Source organism: Sarcophilus harrisii, chromosome 4, assembly GCF_902635505.1.
Source record: "Sarcophilus harrisii chromosome 4, mSarHar1.11, whole genome shotgun sequence".
NCBI classification, from domain to species: Eukaryota; Metazoa; Chordata; class Mammalia; order Dasyuromorphia; family Dasyuridae; genus Sarcophilus; species Sarcophilus harrisii.
Genome location: NC_045429.1, coordinates 40,956,515 through 40,979,854, shown reverse-complemented (window position 1 = coordinate 40,979,854; position 23,340 = coordinate 40,956,515). Strand labels below are relative to the sequence as shown.

The 23,340-nt window shown below is 35.8% G+C and overlaps 1 protein-coding gene across 1 annotated transcript in view; it reads right to left on the bottom strand.

Moving 5' to 3' along the window:
• Nucleotides 1-23,340, bottom strand: part of LOC100915865 (vitellogenin-2-like) — a 58,259-nt gene that overhangs the window by 21,646 nt on the left and 13,273 nt on the right. The window contains exons 5-13 of the mRNA XM_023501705.2: nt 22,932-23,093; nt 20,560-20,708; nt 19,461-19,611; nt 19,212-19,369; nt 18,850-19,015; nt 15,991-16,116; nt 14,978-15,196; nt 12,497-12,714; nt 2,256-2,353 (exon numbers count right to left, since the gene is read on the bottom strand). Coding sequence (XP_023357473.2) covers nt 2,256-2,353; nt 12,497-12,714; nt 14,978-15,196; nt 15,991-16,116; nt 18,850-19,015; nt 19,212-19,369; nt 19,461-19,611; nt 20,560-20,708; nt 22,932-23,093 — 1,447 coding nt within the window. The remainder of the gene's footprint in view (nt 1-2,255; nt 2,354-12,496; nt 12,715-14,977; nt 15,197-15,990; nt 16,117-18,849; nt 19,016-19,211; nt 19,370-19,460; nt 19,612-20,559; nt 20,709-22,931; nt 23,094-23,340) is intronic.

The following is a 23,340-nucleotide window of genomic DNA, read 5'->3' as shown; positions in this document are numbered from 1 at the left end:
TTTGATTCAGCAAGATCCTTGCTCCATGCTCACAGTTTCTGAGCTGTCTCAGATCCTGTTGCACTCAACAAAATTCGTTCATGCTAAGATGTTAGTAACTTAAAGTGTTATCCTATTAAAACCATTTGAGTATTTTAAAAGTATAGCATTTTTCTCTTTCTTTTTTCCCCCAAAGGGGAAAGAATAGGAATGAAAGGGAAAGAAAATAAATATTCATTAAGTTGAAAAATAAAAAATACTTTCCTAGTTAATAACAATAACTTGCATTTCTATAGGGCTTTTATAGGTGGTTTTTCATTTGATACAGTAACTCTGCATTGTTATTTTGTCCCCCATTTTACAAAAGGGGAAAGTAATACTGCACGGTTACTGTTATTTTATCTCCCATTTTACAAAAGAGGAAATTGAGCCTGAGTGATTAAATGACTTGCCTAGGATCACACAGCTACTAAGTATCTGAGAATAGATCTGGTGTTCCTCTCCAAGTCCAGCATTCTATTCACTGAACTAAATTCTGCAATTTGGGGAACAAAGGATCAATTCTTCTATTCAACTAAATAAATAAAACTCTGAGTGTTCAAAATACTGTGTTTAGTCCTCAACTTTGCACTTTAAGAACAAGAAGGCCATTAGCTGTTACAGATCTTCAGAAAAGTAGGCAGGAAGACAAAGGGACTGAAAATGTGCACCTGGAAAAAAAAGGAACTTGGAGACTCAAATGTTGGAGTGAGGGGTGTGGGGCCAGAGGGAATGAGAAGAAGAGATGAAATGGAATTTCAGAATCTGAGAGTTAAAAGGAAACCTATTTATCCAGACCAACCCATAAACAGAAGGAATCCCCACTATAAAATATCTGTCTGGTCTCAGTTTGAAGACCTTCAAGACAGAAGTCACTTTCTCTCCAAGCAGCCCATTCCACTCGGAGCAGCTCTATTCGTTAGAGAGTTTTGACTGATATCAACCCTAAATTTACCTCTTTGTTACTTCTACCTTCTGGTTTTGCCTTCTGGGACCAAACCCACAAGAGCTATCTTCTCGGTTTTGAAGGGCTGTCGTGCAGAAGAGGAAGGCAACTTGTCTTGCTTTGTCCCATGGGCAAAACTGGGAGTGATGGGTTGGAATCACTGAGAGGCAGGTTTTGGTTCAATGTACAAGAAGCAACAACAATAAACAACTTCTTAATAATTAGGGAAATGATTTTACTGTAGAGGATGCTGAATTCCTTATCACCATGGGCCTTCACAGGGAGGCTTGACAACCACTTGATAAGTGCTCTTTACTGTGTACACACATACTTTAAGTGGCAGCTAGACTAAATTTTAGATCTTAAATTTAGAGGCCATATAGTGCAGCCTCATCATTTTATAGATGATTTCTAAGATCCCTCTAAGCTCTAGGATTCTAAGAATGAATGAATTAATGGAATGGACAAAAGAATGAGTGAAAAGAATGAATTACAAGCATTGCAGAACCAAGATATTAAAGATATTTTAATACCCCTTTTTGTCTATGGATAATCTTAATTTTTCATTCTTCAAATGTAAGTATAGGTGATTAAATTAAATTTAAGGGGGCAGCTAGGTGGCACAGTGGATAAGAGCACCACCCCTGAAGAATTCAAATTTGGTCTCAGACACTTAATATTTCCTAGCTGGATGATCCTGGGCAAGTCACTTAACCCCAATTGCTTCAGATAAAAAAAAATAAATTTATGTGATTAAAATTAACCCTATGATACCCTCTAGTGAGATTTTCTTGGTTTTTCATCACCTCTTAGTTTAAGAGGAATATAGTATGGCACCATGGCTTTGCTAAGTGACCTTTCCCATCATCATTTAGAAAAGCCAAAGTCACTCAGTGCATCTCACATGAAAAAAAAAAAAAAAGATGTTTAATAGAGTTATTTGGTAACTTGGTAAGTTATTATTAATTACTAATTCCTTAGTAAGGAAAATGAATCCTGGTTCAACCACCTGGATGATTTTGGCAAACCACTCTCTCTGAAACCCATTTCTTTTCTGCAAAGAGGGATAGATTAGATGATATCTGAGGTCCTTTCCAGATAAAATATCATTGTTACACAAGAGAAACCATGTTTTTGCCTTGCTTTGTTCCTGTGTCTGGCATGTGATAACTATCTAATAAATGCTTGTTGATTTGTTGACTTGCTTTGGCTCTTCAAAAATAAAAATGAAAAAGAAAATGTTCAAATACAATCCTAATGGAAACGACCCCACATTATTCCTTTTACTTACTGAAGAAGTGGGAGACATGAATAGCCTTGCTATAGCGGTAAGTCAGATGGTCCAGTTTGGGATTCAAGAGTTTGATGGCAATGTTGCTCACTGCAGACCTGTACAAAAGCAGCACCAGCACATAGATCCAGTTTAAGCTCTTTACCAAGTACAATTAAACCTCCATAGAGATGAATGATTTTTTGTCATCCTGTGTACTTTGTTTTATACATTTAAAACATCTTTTTTGTTGTTATTTGAGATTGTCTCCCTATCACCACCTAGCTATTTTGGGGGCTTCTTTGGCCCTCCTTGGGCAGCCCAGTGATTCTCTGATCCTGGGAGCTCATCACATTAGTTCCAGATTTAGTGTTGACATCTCGGCAGCTTAGCCTAGTGTAACTTAGAACTCAGCTCAAGCCATCCATCTGCTTCAGCCTCCCCAGCAACAGAGCTTATCAAAGTACTTCACCATGTTGCCTCTTATAATACTATTTGGAGAAGGGATCCATAAAGCTGTCCCAGAATGCCAAAGGAATTCTGGGCACATACAAAAAAGGTTAAAGATCTTGACTCTATAAAAATGGTGCTTATTCTAAATGTGTCAGTTTTTCTGAATTGATTATTTTTTTTGTATTTTTGAATTCTTTATTATAGTGAATGGCCCTCAGAAACTTGAAGATACATTTGAAACTAATGAAAACAAAATATAGCAAATAAAACTGATTATCATAATAATAGTGGAAGGATGACTAGCTAATTGCTTCCTGTACTTATACATAGAATTTAAGCAGGAGAGAAGTCTCCAGGAGCCTTCACAGGATTGTTCTGAGGATAAAATGAGATATTTATAAAGTTCTTTGTAAACCTTAAATTGTTATATTAATATTAGCTATTATAATTTTGATTATTATGAGAGATACATAATAATAGAGCTTAAGACTTACATTGAAAGGGAAAATAACTCATTCCTTTTCTTCTTAATTTTAAGACATAAAAGAATTTGACATTGAGCCCTAAATGAGACAGATCAATGGAGGATAGGATGTGAGAGGTTGGGAAGAGAGAAAGATGCTGGACTGCTAAAACTGAATTCTCCATTCTATAATTATAATAAAGTTGTCTCTAGTTTATAAAGTTAAATTCCCAGAACAGCCAGTAAGAGCATCCCAAAGCCAATCTTTTTATCATGATGCAATCAAGGTAATACTCTTGATCTGGAGCATTCAGGGCTAACTGAATTGTCACCATTTACATCCTTGTCCTGACCCAGCTAAAAAGGAAAAAGGTACAGGCCTGGGAAAGAGTTAGTTGGATTTTTATACCAAATGAGATGCATTGGAAATTTTATTTCCCACAAGACTTTTGCTTGGAAAGTGGTTATTGGGGGACAATTAGTTCTAAAGCCTTGTAAACATGTTCAGTGATAAATGAACATGAGAGATGGCTAAAGAAGACAGGATAAATAGCAGAAGAAATGCCCCGAAATTCTCAGGAGAAAAATATCCAAGAAGCGAACAAGCCAAGAAAACCCATGGCTTTAGATAACTATCCACAAAGGCAAGATGGGGTAACGAACAAGATGAAGCAGAGCTCCTGATGCAAAAAAGATAGATTTGATCCCCTAAGTATCACTGAGAATTAGTAGGCGAGGACCTAGGATTATATTACAGCTCTGGAAAAGTACACTTTATTCAAAAGAAACTGGAGAGATGAAAAAGTGGTGGAAGGGGAATAGCCGCGTTGTTTATTAAAAAGATAAATTCATAGGGGTAAAGATTATTCAGAGCATTTGAGGTGAATAGTGACAAAGGAAAAGAAAGGATATTGTCCTCTGTGTGCACAGCAGATGACCTGGACAGAAAGAGAACAAAATTTAAGGAGATGGATAAACAGATTACAAGCATGAAGGCATAACAGAGTAGTAATGGGGGATTTCAATTGTTTGGACATCTGCTGGTACTCTCTCTCCCTCCCCTTCTCTGCCAAAACCAAAATAGCTAATAATTTCTTCACCAGCCTTAATGATCATTTTATCCTTGAAAAGGTAGAGGAACCACCAAGGGCACTTCTAATATGGATTTGACTTTTGCTAACAAGAAGATGCTGGTTGCTGGGGTAGAAATGATGGGGCCCAAGGGAAAGCATCTTAGAATTTGTGATAGAGGACAGGAAAAGTGAGTAGTCTGAAGGGCACCCTAAGTTTTAGGAGAAAAAATTTCAAAGGTCTTGGAGGCAGGCTTAGGATAATCTTTAGCTAAAACTATATAGTGGATGTCAGGCCAAGAGATCTGGGAATCTTCAATGCAGAAGTCTTTTCTCCTGAGGTATCCTGACTTCTGAGGGGCTCATGGATTGATTTCAGGGGGGTCAGTGAGCTTAAATGGGAAGACATATTTATATTTTCATTAGCTTTTAATCAAAATCAAAACCAACAAAAATGCTAAAACATTATCCTGGGGAAAAGTTCATAAACTTTGCCAGCCTGTCAAAGTGTCTATGATACTAAAAGGGGCAAGAATACTTGCTATAAAGAATTAAATTCTTAAAATTAGGGTTTGGGACTATGAAAAAAATCATATGTGGTACTGATCTATTACTAAAATTAATTAATATAATCATTTATATTTGATGAATCTTATGAATCAATTAAATCATGTGACTTCCCTTTGGGGAAAAAAGAATTAAATTCTGAACATAAAGGGAGGAAAAATTCTACTCAACAAAAAGGGGATTATCTAAAAAGACTGCTATAGATTCAAAGAGAATTAATTTATCACTTAAAAAACTTTAAAGATACAAATACCATAAATGTACAGAATGAGCAAAAGAAACTGTGATTAAAGTGAGCAAGCTAGGTCCAAGGGAAAAAAAAAGGTGAGGAAATATACCTCTCACTTTCCATTGGAAAGGTGGGTGATTATGAGTATGGAATGCTCCATGTAGTAGTTGGTTTTACTTCATTGTTTTCTGTAATTTTGATTACAAGGAAAGCTCACCGGGCAGGGAAAGCACGGAAGGGATATGTTTAGAAATTATTATAATGGAAAGAGAAAAGGGATCAATGAAATTTTTTTTAAAAAAATACATACACAAAAGTTGGAAGCAAGGGCAGATAATGGAAAATGAATAAAAAATATGGTGGTATTCTATAAGAATAACATCAGAAGAGCTAAAGCTCAAAATGAACTGAGGTTCAAGCAAGGAAAACTAAGAAACAACAAAATGGAGAGTTTGCCTTCCAAAAAAGGGACTATATTAGAAGAAAAAAGAATTAAAGAAGACTTGAAGATGGAGAGAATGAATAATGACTTATTCAATGAATAATAGATGGAAGGTAGAACTGCTCAGCTCTTATTTTGATTGTTTTCTCTGCCAAAAAGAAGGATCCTTAGAATGGAAAGCAGAGAACAAATGCAGTATACCTCAAAATCAAAGGACTTATTGTTGACCATGGCAAACACAGAAATTTGGACCAAAGACTGGAGGTGGGGAGTCATGGAGCAGTGGTTTGATATGATTGTCTAGTTGATTTTATTTCTCTGTTTCATTTTCAAGGAAGGAGGGAGGGAAGAAAAGAGAAGGGAAGGAAGAAAATAAGCACCATTCTCTGTGCCAGGCATTGTACTAAGTGCTTTACAAAAATTATCTCATTTGATCCTGACAACAAGCCTGGGTGGTAGGCACAATTAATATCCCCCTTTTTATAATTAAAAAAACTGAAGTTAAGTGAATTACCCGGTGTCACATAGTTAATTAATTTCCAAGTCTGGATTTGACAAGTTTTTCTAATTTGAGATTCAAAACTCTATCCATTTCGCTGCTTAGCTGCTTAAGACATAAATGGTTTCACACCAAGAAAAAACCGAAGTATCTGAATTCCATATGAGTCTTATCAGGCTACTTTTGCAAAGCACCCCTCCAAAAGTGAGTCTGGAATAGAGGGTTCCCTTAAGGAGACTGTGTACTACCTACATGATCTGTCCTAACTATCAGACATGATGATTAAATAGATTATGATTAAATAGAACTAGAAGTGAACTCAGAGGTCAACTAGTCTCATTTTACAGATGAAGAAACTAAAGTCAAAGAGGTTAAATTATTTATCTAAGGTGACATAAATAAGACACAAACTGAAGTTTTCTGACATTTTACCACAATGTTGTTTTCTTTTCTTAGGACAGAGACCGTGTCCGTAGTGATCAAGAAGAGAAGATTCAAAGATGGATTAAAAATAAAATGGCATTTGATATTTTGTGTCTCTAAAGAGTTTGGTCCTTTAGGATGAAAACCCTCTTTCTGAAAAGAAAAGACTGTGGCTAAGGTTCTGGTAAATGAGAGACTCATTATGGGGAGGTTTGAAAGATGCTAAGGAGTTGATGATGGGAATATGAATGTTTGTTAACCTGCTTCTTTAAGAAGTGAAGCTTAAACCTTTATGCTATCAGCTAGAAGAAGAAAAGGAAGATCCATTCTTTTTATAAAGAGAGAATATCATAGCTGAACTTTCCAGCTGAAGCCAGAATCTAGAAGCAGGGAAAAAAACCACACAGATTCAAAGCATATTTTAAAGCTGTATCTACTTGTCTGAGGGGACCTAAATGCAAATGGAGGAGGATTCTCAAGTGATACACAAAAGGGGCTAATAGGGAGTTTTTACTAAAGAGAAATGGGAAGACAGTAAGAAACTATCTAGCTGCCCTTATGGGAACTACAACTAGGGTGCTCAATAAACTAGTATACATGACTGTTGAATTTCTCAGTGAACTTTTGTGAATAGAAAGGGTCCTTATGTATGTCTTTCACACTTAGACAAATGAAATAAGGACTTTATTCTCTAAAGTAGAATTTTAGAGAAATTAGATGTGTCATTACTCCTTTGATTACTGAAAGGGAATAGGAAGGAATGCACATACCTGCAAGCTATACAGGGCATCTTTATAAAAACTGACCAAATACTTTGGCATAAAGAACTTACCAAAAAAGGCAAAAGAGCAAAAATGCTTTTAAAAACAAACAAAAAATCCTTCATGACACAATGCAATAAAATTGTATTTCATAAAGAGTTCTTAAAGAAAGAATTAGAAACTGGAGACTAAATAATAATTATATTTTTAAATTCTTTAAAGAAGTAGTGGGTCAGAGAAAACATGATAGAAACAATAAAAATTTCATCAAAGAAAATTTCAATAATGAGATAACATATCTGAATTCCTAGAATGCAACTAAAGTAATGCTTGCAGGAAATTTATATCCCTAAACTCTTTAATTAACAAGAGAGAGAAAGAGAGAGAGAGAAATCCAATAAATTGGGCAAGCAACAACAACAAAACCCAACCTTAAATGAACATCAAGACAAAAATCTTCAATTAAATAATAAAATTGAAAGCAAAAAACAAAACAAAACAAAACAAAAAACCTGTCATATAAACAAATAAAGTTAGGAGTTCTTTTTAAAAATAATAAACTAAATAGTTAATGTGATTTTAAAAAAAGAGAATTCAAATTGCTCACACTGAAAATGATAAATAAGAACTTCCAGCAATTGAAGGAAAAATAAAGGAAATTATTTAAAAAATTGTTTTGCTCAATTACATGCTTATGAAACCAAAAACTTAGAGGAAATGGATGAATACTTACAAAAATGTAAAGTATATAGATAAAAAGAAGAAAAAAGACAATTCAAATAAAACAATGACTTTTTAAAAATTGAACAATCCATAAATTGTCTCTCAAAGAAAAAAAAGTAGGAGATGACTATATCAGCGAATTCCATCAAACTGCCTTAGTCCAATGACATAAATTGTTTACAATAAAAAAAGTACCTGTACAATATTTTTCTATGATACAAAGATGTTCTTGATTATTACAAAGAGACAAAAAAGACAGAAAACTTCAATCTAATATCCCTAATAAACAGTGAGGCAAAATTTTCAAATAAAAAATTAGCAGGTAAACTATAATAACATGTTAGAAAACTTAAACACTATGACCAGGTTGGGTTTATCCCAGAAACACCCAGCTAATTCAACATAAGTTATTAATTCAAAAAGTATGTTAATAACACAAATTATGTGATTATATAAATTAATGTCGAAAAGGCTTTTGACAAAATTCGGCATCAGTTATAAGTTTTAAAAATAACTGAAAAACATAAAATTAGACCTTTCCACAATACAGTAGCCACAATTTATTTAAATCTAAGAGATTAATAAGAGATAAAAGTTAAGAGTCCTTTTCAATATGATCAGAAGTAAAGCAAGGATGTCCATTTTCATAATTATTATTTAGAACTGTGCGAGAAATATAAATAAGAAGAATTGAAGGTATAAGCATAGGAAAAAACCTGATCACTTTTTACAAGTGACATGATAATTTCCTTTAAAAAAAAAACTTAAGAGTCAAGCAAAAATTAATTGAAACAAAAAATTCAGCAAATTTGCAGAATATAAAATAAATTCATAGAAATCATCAAAATTCCTGCATGTCATTAATGATTCATAGCAGGAAGAAGTAGAAAGTGAAATTCAATTCAAAATAACTATAGAAGCTATACAATACTTGGTAGTGTATCTATTAAAATGGACCAGGAATTTATGAACCAATCTGCAAAATACTCTTTACAGTAATAAAGACAAACCTAAGTAATAAGAAAAATGGAAAAATGCTTATTCATGGATAGGTCAATACAATAACAACAACAACAACAACAATAATACCTAAATTAATTTACTTAGTATATCAAAGGAATATTACATAAAATTAGGAAAAATGATAATAAAATTCATACTAAGGAACCAAAGATCAAGAATCTCAAAGATTATAATTTTTTAAAAAGGTAGGAAATGGTTTATATGGGGTGAGGGGTTAATAGCACTAGATTTTTTCAAATTTTATTTCAATGTACTAAGCATAAAAAAGTAATACTGGGTAAATGATAGTGATGTTGATCAATATAATTATGCAATAAAGAGAAATGCATAGTGTTTGATAAACTCAAAGATTCTAGTAACTGGGGGAGAGACCTTTATTTGACAAAAACTGCTAGGAAAATTAGAAAGTAGTCTGGGAGAAATTAGGTTTATCTTAATATTTTACACCATACATCAATATAAGCTCCAAACAGACATATGACCTAGCTGTAAAAAAATCTAATCTGAAACAAATTAGAGAAACAAAGAACAAATTATGTTTCAAAAAATTCACATCTGAATAAATGAAAAAGAAGATCATATGAGATAAAATACATAATTTTGATAATATAAAATATAAAAGTTTTTGTCCAAACAGATGAAATGCAGTTCAAATTAGAAGGGAAATTGGTAAATTAGGAAGAGAAAAATCTCTGCAGCAATTTTCTCTGATAAAGGTTACATATCCAAGATATCTATAAAATTGATTCAAATTTATTAGACTAAATACCATTTCACAATAGATACATGTGAAGGATGTGAAGACACAGTTTTCAAAAGAGATAATTTAAGTCATTAACTATCATATGAGAAAATGTTCTAAATCATGAATAATTGAAGAAATAGAAATTAAAGCAATTTTGAAATTCTACTACACACTTATCAGACTATCAAAAATGACAAATGATGGAGGAGCTGCAGAAAAGTAGGCACATTCTGCACTGCTGTTGGAGCTATGAATTTGTCCAGATATTCTTGAGGACAATTTGGAAGTAAAAAATTATTAAATTGCACATATCCTGTGAATCAGCTATATAACTACTAGGATTATATCACAGAGATCAGAGAAAAAAGGGATAGATCCAAATGTTTACAGAAGCCTTTTTTGTAGTTACCAAAAATTGGAAACTAAGGGGATATTCTTATAATGCCAAATAGACGTAGAAACAGTGGCATATGGATATAATGTAATAGCCTTATTGTGCATAAGAAATAATAAATTGCGATAACATCGTTGACCTCATACAGAGTGGAGTGAACAGAACTAGAGCAATTTATATAATTGCAACAATATTATAGAGAAAGGAAGATTTGAAGGACTTGAGAACTCTCAGTTCAATGACAAAGCACAACTCTAGAAGGCTTAAGATGAAATGTTCCACTCCCCTTCTGCCAGAGAAGTAATGAACTTAAAATGCAGAAAGAAACATTTTTTGTACATGACTAATGTGGGAATTTGTTTTGTTGGATTTTATATGTTTAAATAAGAATTTTACTTTTAGCTTTGCTGTTGTTCAATGGAGGTATTAGAAGAGATATTTATCAATGAATATAAAAATAAAATAACTTTAGAGCAAAAAAAAATTAAAGATTGCAAAGAATAAGAAAGATATTATGGGACTGGAAAAGGGCAAATGTCTCAATTTTCAGGAAAAAAAAAAGAAAAGAAAAAGAGTGAAGATAGAAAATTCTAACCCAATAAGCTTGGGTTTGATTTTTGACAAAATTATTGCATTAATAAAGAAATGCTTAGTGAAAATCTAGAAAAGGAAGCAGTGACCCTAAACATATGTGTGTGTGTATATATATATATATATAATCTTTATCAAAAACAGAACATACCATTATTATACTGGGGCATAAGGGAAATTAAATTCACAAAATCATACATCTAGACCTGAAAAGGGCCTTAGAAGCCATCCAGTGCAACTTCTTCATTTTGCAACCAAAGAAACAGAGAGCTAAGGAAGTTAAGTGACCCCAGGTAGTAAGTATTAAAGATAGAACTTAAATCCAAATCCTTTAACTTTTTCTGTTGTACTATGCTGATTCTCCTTAATAATATATCAGGTATATTTACCCAAGATATCAAAGAAATTGGCATATGTGAATCACTATGAATAAGCTTTAAAGAATAGTAAAAAAAAAAAAAAAAAAAAAATTGGGAGAGATGCTATAGAACTGGAGAAGGATAAATGTCTCAATTTTTTAAAGGTAGAGAGGAATAGAGCAGAGATTGAAAATTCATAAACTTAACTTCTATTTTTAGCAGAAATTTAGGCTGTTATTAAAGAAATGATAAGTGAAAGATTTTATTCTCATACTGCATTAGATGGGCTAACATAGTACTGTTAGGCAGATTGAAACTAGTTTAATTAGATTCAAAGAACAATCGTTATTGTGTCTATGTAAAGGGGAAGAAAGTCTCTAGTAGAGTGGCCAAAGATCTGTCCTTGGCTGTCTTTTGCTCCATATGTTATCAGTGTTTTGAATGAAGGTGTAGTGGCCAAAGTAAATAAACCAAAGTAGAAAGAGATAAGGACCACATTGGATCCATTGTGACCTGAAAAGATTTCAAGCTAGACTGTTAGTCGGAATCTAATCAAGAGATTTATTAGGGATGAAGTTAAAGTCTCAGATTTGCATTCAAAAAATATACTTTACAAATACAAGATGGGCATGGCTAATAACAGTATATCTGAAAAGAACCTGGAGTATTTGGTGGATTGTAAACTCAGTAAAAGTCAATAATGTGATACAGCAATGAAAAACACTATTTTAAGCTTCATAAAAAATGTAGTTTCAAGGAATAAGGTGCCCTTTGTTCTGGTCATATTATATCTAGAGTATTCTGGTTAGTTTTATGAAGCACATTTTAGAAAGACATTGACAAATTGGAGAATGTGAAAAAGAGAGATTTGCAGGCAAAAGGACTTGGCTTGAAGATCAATCCAAGGAACTGGGGTTGTTGGGTCAAGAGAAGGAAAAAACTGGAGAGTGAGAAGAGGAAATGATAGAGCAGCCTTGTGATTAAAAGATAATTCTTGTTCTGTTTGACCCTCGAGGGTGAGACTAGGAGCAATGGGTGAAAAATGTAGAGAGTGATTTGAGCTTGATGTAAGGAAAAATTTCTTAAGAAATCGAGGCATCCAAGAGGGGAATGGGCTGCTTTGAGAGCTCATGGGTTCCCCTTCAACCAAAATTCTTTAAGTAAAAACTGGATAATCCCTGCCAGAGTATGTTACAGTCTGATAGCCCTTTAATAAAGGGAAATTATGTGCATTTCCTACATACTTTATAATTTCACCAGTTATTTCAGAATTTCATACCTAGTCAGGTCCATAATATATTTTCATAATGTGACATAGCTCTGACAAAGATAGGAGGCCTTAATTAAACCAAAAAATAATTTGCCTAGGAACTGAAGTGTGCATAAAACCACTATTGATGCAATTAGTGTTTTAATTGCTCTTCCCTACTGCGGACATCAGAGGCCACACTGGTCCTCAGATGTCACTATATTTGAAATAACTACTTATCCTAGAAATTTGCCACTGATTCCCTACGTACATGTTAGCCCAATCTGGAAAGTAATTTGTGGAGATGGTCTTCATGTAGGAGTAAATGAAGCTGGCTACTTGCAAGCTCTTCTCCTTCAGCATAATATTCGTCACTATGGCCATCACAGAAGGAGGAGGCCGTGCTTCAAACAGGAAAGCAGAGGCCATCATCCGGACTTTGGGCTGCAAGGAATGGTCTGCGATCATCTGGAGAAGTATTTCTTGGACCTGTAGACATTATAGACATTTTACAGCAGAAGCAGAGCAGAAACATGTTAGAAATAAATCTTCATGAAGGGACCACACTAGCTCCCTTGCTTGAAAGGCTCATTATTCTTTTGTATCTCTATAAAGCTTCCCAAGGCCAGTTAAAAATCTTTTTTCTTCCACGAGACTGTCCTTAGTCAACTGGAGACTGGAGTGACCTTGTCCTTCCCTGAACATGAGAAATATTTATTGTTTATGTCATTTATTCCCTTTAACCAGATCTATTGTATGTGATGAGCACTAAGCTAGGTGAAAGAATCCCTGAATTCAAGGGGTTTACATGTTATTGGGGAAAAGTCAACACAGACACAGAGAAATGAATACAGAATACATGCAAAGCAAAAGGGAAATAATTTAAGCAGGGGGAAACCATAGCCCTTAGGATGAGGACATGGCTGTTGTAGGAAGTGACATTAAGTCTAGATCCTAAAGTTAGAGATTTCAAGATACAATGGGGGGGAGGGGGAATATAGCCAAGAGAGATGTATCATGTACAAGGAAAAGCAAAAGTAGAATGCATGAGGGGAATTCAAAGGAAGTAAATATAATACATGTATTGCCACTTGATCAAATGCCAAACAAAGGTATTTTCATTTTTTCCCAGTGACAATAGGGAACCATTGGAGTTTATTGAGTAGGGAAAATACATGGCAAGATTTGTGTTTTAAGAATCCCAATTTGGCAGCTGTATGGAGGAAGGACTGGGAAGAGAAGAGAATGAGGTAGGGAGACCAGATGGGGAACTACTGGGATAATGCTGCCAAGAGTTGAAAAGAGCTCCAATAGTTAGTGTCTACAGGAATAGAGTTAATGCTGTGGATAGAGAGTTGATAAGACTTGGCAATGAGTGGGGAGAAATTAATCCAATTAACATCATAAAATAGTTTATATATCTCTTTAGTTGGTTTATTTCTTAATTTCCCAACTAGACTGGAAACTTCTCAAGGGCAAAGAATATAGTCTTGTATTTATTCGTGTGGCTCCTAGTACTTTGGTTATAGTAGGATTCCAAAAAATATGCCTTGTTAGTTGATTCAGATGAATTTACCATGAGTCAATTATAGAAATCAATATCTTCTACCTCTTCTCATAACTGTGTTTGTCTCAGGAACCAGGAAAAACTTATTTGTCTTACTCTTTGCTTCTTCTTTGAGGGAAATGAATGGGTAGCACTCCTTCTGAGATACCCCTAAAACTCACTCACAGATTGGATCATCTGGGGGGATAATGACACTGGGTTCACAGATCCTCCACATCCCCCACACACAAACACCACCAATGCAAATGTAATCCTATAGATAAAGACAATTCCTTCAACTATAAAAGCAGATAGTTTAAGTTAAGATTGTTTAATATCAAAAATAGGGCTTGAAGGGTCTCTCCCCATTATAGAAGGTCTCAGAGTGGGAATAGGATTCTTCCAAAAGGGTTTTCAGATTATAAAAAAAAATCTTTGCTTGCAGAAAACACATCAGGTAAATATTCTTTTTAATAAGAGTGTCCTAGGAGACTTGTTTTCATGAAAAATGTTCTGTGCCTCATCTCTACTGAATAAAAAACCTAAATTAAAATGATTAGAGCCATTTGGTAAAGTCCAGTGCATGAGTCATGGAGAGGTAACATTATGAGCTGAAATAGCTTCCATACAACATTTTCTAATATCCATGGTAATGTCTTCGTGTAGCCACTGAATTAGCCTTTTTTCCCCTTTTCAATTAAATTGAATGTGTGGGAATGAGGAGAGAAAAGGGAACAGTGGAGTTTAAATAAGTGAGTTCTGTACCAGTGCTCATCAGTCCAACTTGTTTCCAACGTCAGCAGTGAGCCATTTTTGGTGCGTCATTGCTCACATTAACTGCTTTCCCCATGGTAAGAGGGGACACCTTGATCATATCAAATCAGATCAACAAACAGGACAAAAATGACTTCCTACCTCACAGATAAATGATTATTGTTGCCTGGCAGATTGTTGGTGTGAGCAAAAATCAGAAGGCAATATGGTACAATGAGGGAAAAATCCTGTATTCACATTTTTCACTTTGTGATTTTAAGGAAGTTCCTTAACTTTTCTGTGTTTCAGTATCTACATCTAGAAGGAGAGAATGGGGCAAAATATTGCTAAAGTTCTTTCCTGATCTCAGTATTAGGTCCAATGATCCTGATCCCAAGCTTTCCTGCTCCATTCCTGGAGTGTGTGTTTAAAGCAAAGGAACAGGATTCTCACCTTTGAGGGATCTTTCTTGATTATATTCCTCAGGGCCATCACTGCTTCCATTTGAACCCTGACTGGAAGATCAGAATCAGAAGGTGAGAATCCGGGCAGGTACTTCTGGATGCGTTTGATGCTGGCCACTTGGCCCGAGTTTCCAAGGGCCTTCAGGGCCAGGACCATGGCTTCTTCCTGGCCATTTTTTAATGCTTCATTTGCATAGTTGTGAAGTACCTGCCAACCAAGTACTTGGTCGTTAATCTATCATCTCATATAAGACCTGGTGTGTGAAGTCAGGAGTTCTTATTCACCGAGAACAACCATCACCATTTTTTCCAGAATTCACAAGTAATATATAAACTACTCATTTAACACAAATTCATCATTTCTTACTATTTTTCAGGCATTGTACTAAGCTCCTGAGGATACACACAAGTGCCTGCCTTCAAGGAGCTTACGTTCTAATAAATAATATATCGTGTAAATAAATAGATATCTACAAGGCACAGAGCAGCATCTCTTAGGAACCTTGCTTCCAGGATTATTGGGAAAGGGAAAGTGTTTACAAGGGACTTTGTAAATACAAACTTAACAACACTGAGCAATTCATGATATCCGAGAACCAAAAATGATTCCAAAAGAGAGGGTTTCTAACAGAAGGGAGATGGATTGACAAAGCAGAAAAAGATATATTTTCTGGTCATGAACAATATGAGAATTTGTTATGCTTGACCAAACATAGGTTTTCTTTTTCTTTTTTTCCTTTTCTTTTAAATTCAGGTAGGGACAGAAGAGAGAGAAAATAAATTTTTAGTTGAGAAATAAAATGAAAGATTAAAAAAGAGACTTCTAACATCTGTGACTAATAGGAGGTTAAGTGGGCATTTTACTTTTATTTTAAACAGTTCCATAGCATTTTATAAGTATATTCCATAATATTAGAAAATGGAGGGATCTATGAGAATGCACTGGAAACTTTCAAGGATGGTATATGGAGAAAATAAGTCCTGAGATTTGGCATCTCTCACCTGAAGGGCTTCAGCAGGAGGTGATGAACTGGAATGATATGACCTGTAAATTATAGAACCATAAGCCAGGAGAGCAACCTTTTGGAGCAAGGAAGATTTCTGTATTTGAGGACTGGTGACAATTTCCTGTAGAAGTCAAAACAGCTCCATTTTAAACTAATGTAACTAGAATGTTTGTAAAAGGAAAAAAACCAAAACAAACCTTTGATTCTAGGCATTTTTATATTTAGTAAAATTGGATTCACCAAATTGCACAATAATGTAAACTGCAATTTCAGGGTACTTCATGGAGGCAGCTGTGTTTGGGAAGGATGAGGAAAGGCAGAGGGAAGTGGTCAGTCCCTTCAGAGTCAAATGATTAGCAGCCGCAGGGACAACTGCCGGTAGGGAAACTGAGGCTAGGAAGCAATTTATCTAAAGTCATCCACACATATTTTCTCAAAAATCCATAAGGAATCCTTCAACAGAGATTAATTAATCTCTTACTATTTGTCAAACACTTTGAGGACACACATGTACACAAAAGCAAAAAGAGTCTGCCCTTAAGGAGGTTGGGTACTTGGATAAACAGGGCTGGGGCTTTTGCACTAGGATGTTCGGCCAGTGACCAGTTCCTACATTATCCCAGTGGTCAGCAAGGTCAAGTGATGCGGGTGGAGGAAGGGAGTGATGGGAGACCCTGGGAGACAACCTTTAGAGGGAAGAGGTGAGTCACATCCGTGGGGTCTGTAGGGGACATGACATTAGGTTAGGAAAGGGGCCAGTTATTCCCAGCAAAACCTCAGGGATGATTGCTAGAATGATGGTTATTAACCAGGGCTTTGCATATAGAACACGCTTTAATAAATGTTTGTTGAATTTGTTTACTCCATCTGTGAATGTCTGCCAGTGCCCGGTGCCCAGCTGTTCCAGGCAGTGCCAGACGCCTACATGGGGGCCTGAGTCTAGAAAAGCACGCCACCGAGCAGGCGACCTAAGCCTGGGCGCTGCAGGTATTGCTAGTTTAAAGGTTACATATGAATATTACCAGACTGCCTCATTCCTATGTCCCCAAAGACCCTGTCTGGAAAGAAAAACATCTGATTAAAAAGTCACTCAGAAAAACCCATGTCACAGCCTCAGATATAACCCTCATCATGTCCATAAATAAACGGAACCACAGAGCAGCACAGAAGGAGAAAGAAGTCAGTGCAAAATGTCTCATTTTGGAGAGGGGGGCACCGTGCCCACCTGTCACAGATGTGAAAAGCCTAAACTTTCAAATATTCAGCAATGTGCGTCTTACCCAGACAAGTGACAGCTCAAGTGAAAAAAATTATCTAGGGATTTTTAGTGGACAGTGTGACTCAATATGATTCAATAGGTTGACATAGAAATCAGAAAATTTCAAAACCTTAATTCATTTAAGGTGAGTAAAGAAAGAGAAATTGTATCCAGAAGACTGGAGGTAATATTTCTCAGCACCCTGTCTTAACCAGGTTACTATTATATTTCATTTAGAGAATCACCTTTTTTTATTTGTATGTTTTTATCTTCATTTTCATTTTTCTGTTATTTGTTTATATTAACAAGAGGTTAGGTGATAAGTACTGAAATACTGCAGGAGGAAGCCAGAGGAGGATGATCCAGAATATCGGACTCCATATCCACAGCAGAATCACTTGAAGGAGCTGAGGATGATGCAAGACCCAAAAGGGCTCATGATGGCTTTCTTAAACATATGAAGTCTTGTCATATAGAAGAGGAATTGGAGATTCTTAATAGAGACAGAAGCAGGACCACGGGTGGAAGTTATAGGCTAATGATCCACCTTTAATATTAGGAAACACATCTTGAGTGTCAGCTTCCTAATCTGCAAAATAAGCAACTGGATTCCCTACTTTATCTCCATGTCCACTAGAGCCAATGTGTCCAACATATGGCCTGCCAGAGGCATGCTCTGCAACACTCCTAGATGCAGTTCAAACCATTCAAATGTAATTGGGAAATATTCGGCAAAATAAAAAATACAATAGAAAAATACAAAAAAGTACAAAATAAAAAATACAATAGAAAAAATACAAAAAGTACAAAATACATTTAAAAAACACAATAGAAATAATGTTAATATGTGATTATCTTAAATATACTGCCCACAGGAATCTTTATATGGATTTTGTGGCCTCTGTTTCTCTATGTTTGACACCACTGACTTAGACTGTAAACAATAGATGAACATTACAGGGGGTCGGTGTGTATCATACCTATAGGATCATAAGACAGAGTTTTAAAAAAAGATAACAGAGACCATCTAGTCTAATTCAGTCATTTTAGAGATGGGAAAACTACTATTTAGAGAGGTTTAGTTACCTAATAATCATAATAGCTAGCATTTTATAGGTTGCAAAAAATTGTACATATGTTAACTCATTTAACTTTCACAACAATTGTGAGAGAGAAGTATTCTTGTCCCCATTTTAAAGATGAGAAATCTGAGGCTCAGAGAGATCAAGGGAAGCTTCATTTTAAATTCATAAATTCATAGGTTATTTGTAAAAGGAAAAAGAAAGCTTTGATTCGGGGCATTTTAGTGTTTAGTAATTCAATATAATAGCAAATGCCTAAGGCTGGATGTGAACTAAGGGCTTTCTGATTACAAATTTAGCATAGTTAGAGCTTGAGCCACCAAATCTGAGCCCCCTATCAAGATGCTGTTTCCTGGGCTCTCATCCCCATCAAACTCATCAAGGTAAGTGGGGGACTTGTCAAATGGATTAGGGATTCCCTTGATGACCTCACACCCTTCCCTCCTTCCACCCACCATGAGAAAACATGATCTGGACAGCCCATGGAGGAGTGCCGCCATGTGCTTTCACTCACCGCAGCTATGGGAAGGACACTGGAGTCGGCTGTAGTAAGTTGAAATGAAAAAACGATCGCCAGCAAATTTTCCAAGAAGGAAAAGGCGTCACTCTCGATTCTTTGCTTGATGAACTTCAGGGTGTCTTTGGTTCCTGCCATGGCAATAGCACTCAGCAACCAGTGCCTACAACCACAGTCACAATGCCTTCATTTCTTGCCTAATGTCTTGGTCCCCAAGGTTTTTGTAGCCTACAGGGAACAAGGTGCTAGGGAACTCTACCCTACCCCGCTGGTGGAAATCTCCCAGCCTACTCAACCCAGGTCCCATAAGTGACACGGGTCCTACTAGTGCAGTAGGAAGGACACAGCCTGCCAGTGACCTGTACTGAGTCTTGTCTTCCCACTGCTTCCAAACGCTAACCAGGCTTCTGACATCCATCACCCGAATCAATTGGATAAGCTCCAGGAATTTGGTGGGAGCATCTTCATGGAATGGTCTTTGGTTGTTCTGGAGGAGGTGCTGGAGCACCTCTGTGACCTAGAACCCAGAGAAAGCAGGGAAATCAGCACAATGTAAGGGCTTCCAGCCCTCAGGGAATCTCCTGAGGAAGTGAAAAGTCCCTTCTTACCTGTCTTTCTGGTCTATTCATTTTCACCAGCTGAAAAGGCATCTGGCGTCTGGTGGATAGGAAACGGTACTGAAGGCTTCCCTGATTCTGCATTTGAACTTCTGGGGAGCTCATACGCTCCTTTTTCACTTCACTCAAGCTGAGTTCTTGCCTCAAAGAACAAAACAAGCACATGTGGACTAGGAAACACAGTTAACCTAATGGTGATTATTGGGAAGCTGTGTAGTGCAAGAGCAATGTTTTCTTTGGAATTGGAGGCTGGGTTCAAATCTCACTGCTGATGTTTACCATTCACTTGGGTGACTTTGGGCAAATTAGTTAAGCTGAATTTTCCTCTTCTGCAAAATTACTGTGGTTGGATTAGATAACCCCTGGGGTCCTTTCTAGCTCTGGATCTATGATTCTCCTTAGAGACCTGGATTCAAATCCTTAACTACTAACTCATGTACGAATAAATAAATTAATTTTCCTGGTCCTCAATTTCCTCTGTAAAATTTCCATCCTCCACAAAGGCATCAGGTATCTATCTGGTAATTAGAAAATGGTGCTAAAGATTGAGGGGCACTTATTTGGTATTTCAAAGGGCCAATTTCTATTCAGGAATGGATCTGACTTGGTCCCCTCTAGATTCCCTTCCAATTCTAATAAAGATAAAACTACAATTATAAGAGAGTGATTAGGAAGTGTTTCTCTTCTTCTACCTCCTCCTCCATTCCCTTAATACTAGATATCTTTTGGATGGACTGAAGCGAATGGTAGCTTTTTATATTCAATGTTATGGGTCCATGACTAATTCTAGTGGTATAATGACTTTGACTACATTTTTGGAAACTTAGATCAGTCCTTTGCTCAGTCTCAAACTTCTAAGTATACCCCAGATCCCAGAAGTATTCCCCTTAATATATTCTAAGTATATTCTTATTATATTCTAAGTATTTCCCTTCTTTTTTTTTAAATTCCAAAGAAAAGCAGATATATTGAAAGAAAATTCTTCCTTGGTCTGTCATTTGATTCCTTAGGGATCAGTTCACAACTTGGGGAGACTCAGCTATTGATTAGGAGTCATAGGAGGGGACTGTTTTCACATAATTGAACTCACTCTGTTTCTGTCACACCAACCCCATTCTCCTCATTGAATGGGGAGACTTGATATACTTGGTGAACCGTAACTTCCGAGATCAAAGCCCCACGTCCTGTATACTTCATTTTGTAGGAGTATGTCTCTGTTCCTTTAACAATTCCAGCTTTCTAGAAAGACAGGTAAACTCAAGCAGTGCATATGACAGGCAACAACTGTCTGCTCAATCTTGTATTTAAAAGGCACTTAATAAATGTTTATTGGATTAATGGATTTGGAATACATTTTTAAAAGTGAGGCTATTTAATAAAGCTGCTCCATCTTCCATGAGGATTTTTCTTGGATGCAATATCTCAATTCCATTAACAGGCAAAATAGTATAGTGGTAAGAAAATTAAATTTAGGGCCAGATAACCTGGATTTCTATCCTAGTCAGCCACTTACTAACCATGGCTTCAGACCATGTATGTATATAAGTCAAAACAGCTCCATTTTAAACTATGTACCTTCAGAAGTCAAAGCAGCTTCACTTTAAATTCATAAATTCATAGGTTGTTTGTAAAAGGAAAAAGAAAACTTTGATTCTGGGTATTTTTGTATTTTAATAAAATTGAATTCACTGACTTTTACAATAATGACAGCTATCATTTTAGGGAACTTCAGAGAGACAGCTGGGTTTGAGGTGAATGAGGGAAGGAAGGACAAAGAACAACCCCTGGGTGAGTGCTATGACACTGGTCAAGTTTCTTGGGCTCCTACATAGAACTGCTACAAGTCAGAGGTTCTTAACCTGGCATTTGTGAACTTTCTTAAAAATGTGGATAATTATATTTTAATATAATTTTACCTTATGCATTTAAAACATCATTCTGAGAAAGGAGTCCACAAGCTTCACCAGATCATCAAAGGGATTCATGACACACAAAAAAGTCATCTAACTCCTTCATTTTATAGATGAGGAAACTGAGGCAAGTCAGAGGGGTCAGTTAGCAATCATTTATTAAGCCCCTACTATATGTAAGGATTCTGTGCTACATATTGGACTAAAAAATTGCTTTCCCAAGGTCACAGAGACAGCAAATAGCAGAGCTAGAACATGAACCAAAGTTTTATAATTCCATGAGCCCTGGCTAGAGAAAATTCAGGAAAAAACACTTAATGGGCTAAGAACCTAGCAATAGTCTATGAGTAACAGGCCAGGAACACCTAGTTAAAAAAGAGTAATTTTGAACAACACTATTATTGGGACTAAGCTAATAAAATATTGAATTCAGAGTTAGAAGATCTAGCTCCTAAGTTTCCCCCCTTTCTCCCACTCCAGCTCTATCATCTTTCCTGTAATTTTGGGGAAATCTCCTGATGTCTCTGGATCTCTATTTCTTTACATATTAAAATGAGAAACAGAAAGATGATTTCAGGTCTTATAAGCTATGATTCTATGACTATGATACATTTTACACTAAATATTTTCTGTAACATGGATTTTCCTTATGTTGGTTGTAAAATAGACTTTTATGGATCATTTACCAATGAGTTTATTTTTAAAATTTTAAATAGTATTTTATTTTTCCAAATATATGCAAAGATAGTTTTGGGGGTTTTTTTGGGTTTTTTGCTGAGGCAATTGGGGTTAAGCAACTTGTCTAAGGTCATAAAGCTAAGTGTCGGAGGCCAAATTTGAACTCAGGTCCTACTGACTTCAGGGTTATCACCTAGCTGCCTCCAAAGATAGTTTTCAACCCTCATCTTTGCAAAACATTGTGTTCCAAATGTTTCTCTCTCTCTTTCCTCCTTATTCCCTCCCCAAGACACAAGCTATGTAATATAGGTTAAAAATGTGAAATTCTTCTAAATGTATTTCTATATTCATCAAGCTATGGAAGAAAAATCAAATCAAAAGGGAAAAAAAATGAGGAAAAAAACCAAACAACAACAAAGGTGAAAATACTATGCTTTGTTCCACATTCAGTCTCTATAGTTCTCTCTCTGGATGCAGATGACACTTTCCATCATAAATCTATTGGAATTTCCTTGAATCAACCAATAACTATACTTTTAGGATTATCTAGGAGAAAGGAGAGAGGAAGAGAACAGAAGCTACAATGTTGAAGATATTATGGGTAAGAGCTCCTAAAAGACCTATAGTTGGTGATAGCCTAGAAGGAAAGAGAGGGTTCAGAAGTCTGAGGACAAAGCAAAAGATTTTGGGAAATTTTTTTTTTTTTGGTCACCATCTTGCTTGATGACCCTGGGCAAAAAATCAAGAAATGTCTTTTTCTTCCCTGGCCACTAACTGAGAAATAAATGGATTGTCTAGCACAATGGGACCTCTCTATGGCAAAAGGATTGCTTGGGTTTGTTTTTTTTTATACAAATTATACAAATAGATGTACCTTGTCAAATTGGGGAAAGACATGGAAATAAGTCATTCCTGTCTTCTTGGCTGCTTTGTCCTGGCAGTTGTTGAGATCTCTGGATTTCCTGATGGAAACCTGATTATTTATCTTATCTTCATGGATGATGTAGTTAGTATAACATACACCACCAATCCCAGCCTAAGAAGAATAAAATAATCAAGTCAAAAACCTCACCTCATGTTACAACGGTCATTTTCCTCTAGAAGAAAGTAAATAAGTATAGAGAGTGAAATGCAAATTGGAGAGCTAATTGGATGGAGAGTCAAGAAAATTAGGTTCTAACCCCAATTCCATCAAAGTTTCACTAGGCAATTTTGAGCAAGCCATGAGAACCGCATATATATTTCCCCAATTAAAAGACTGAAATAATGACAATTGTTTTGTC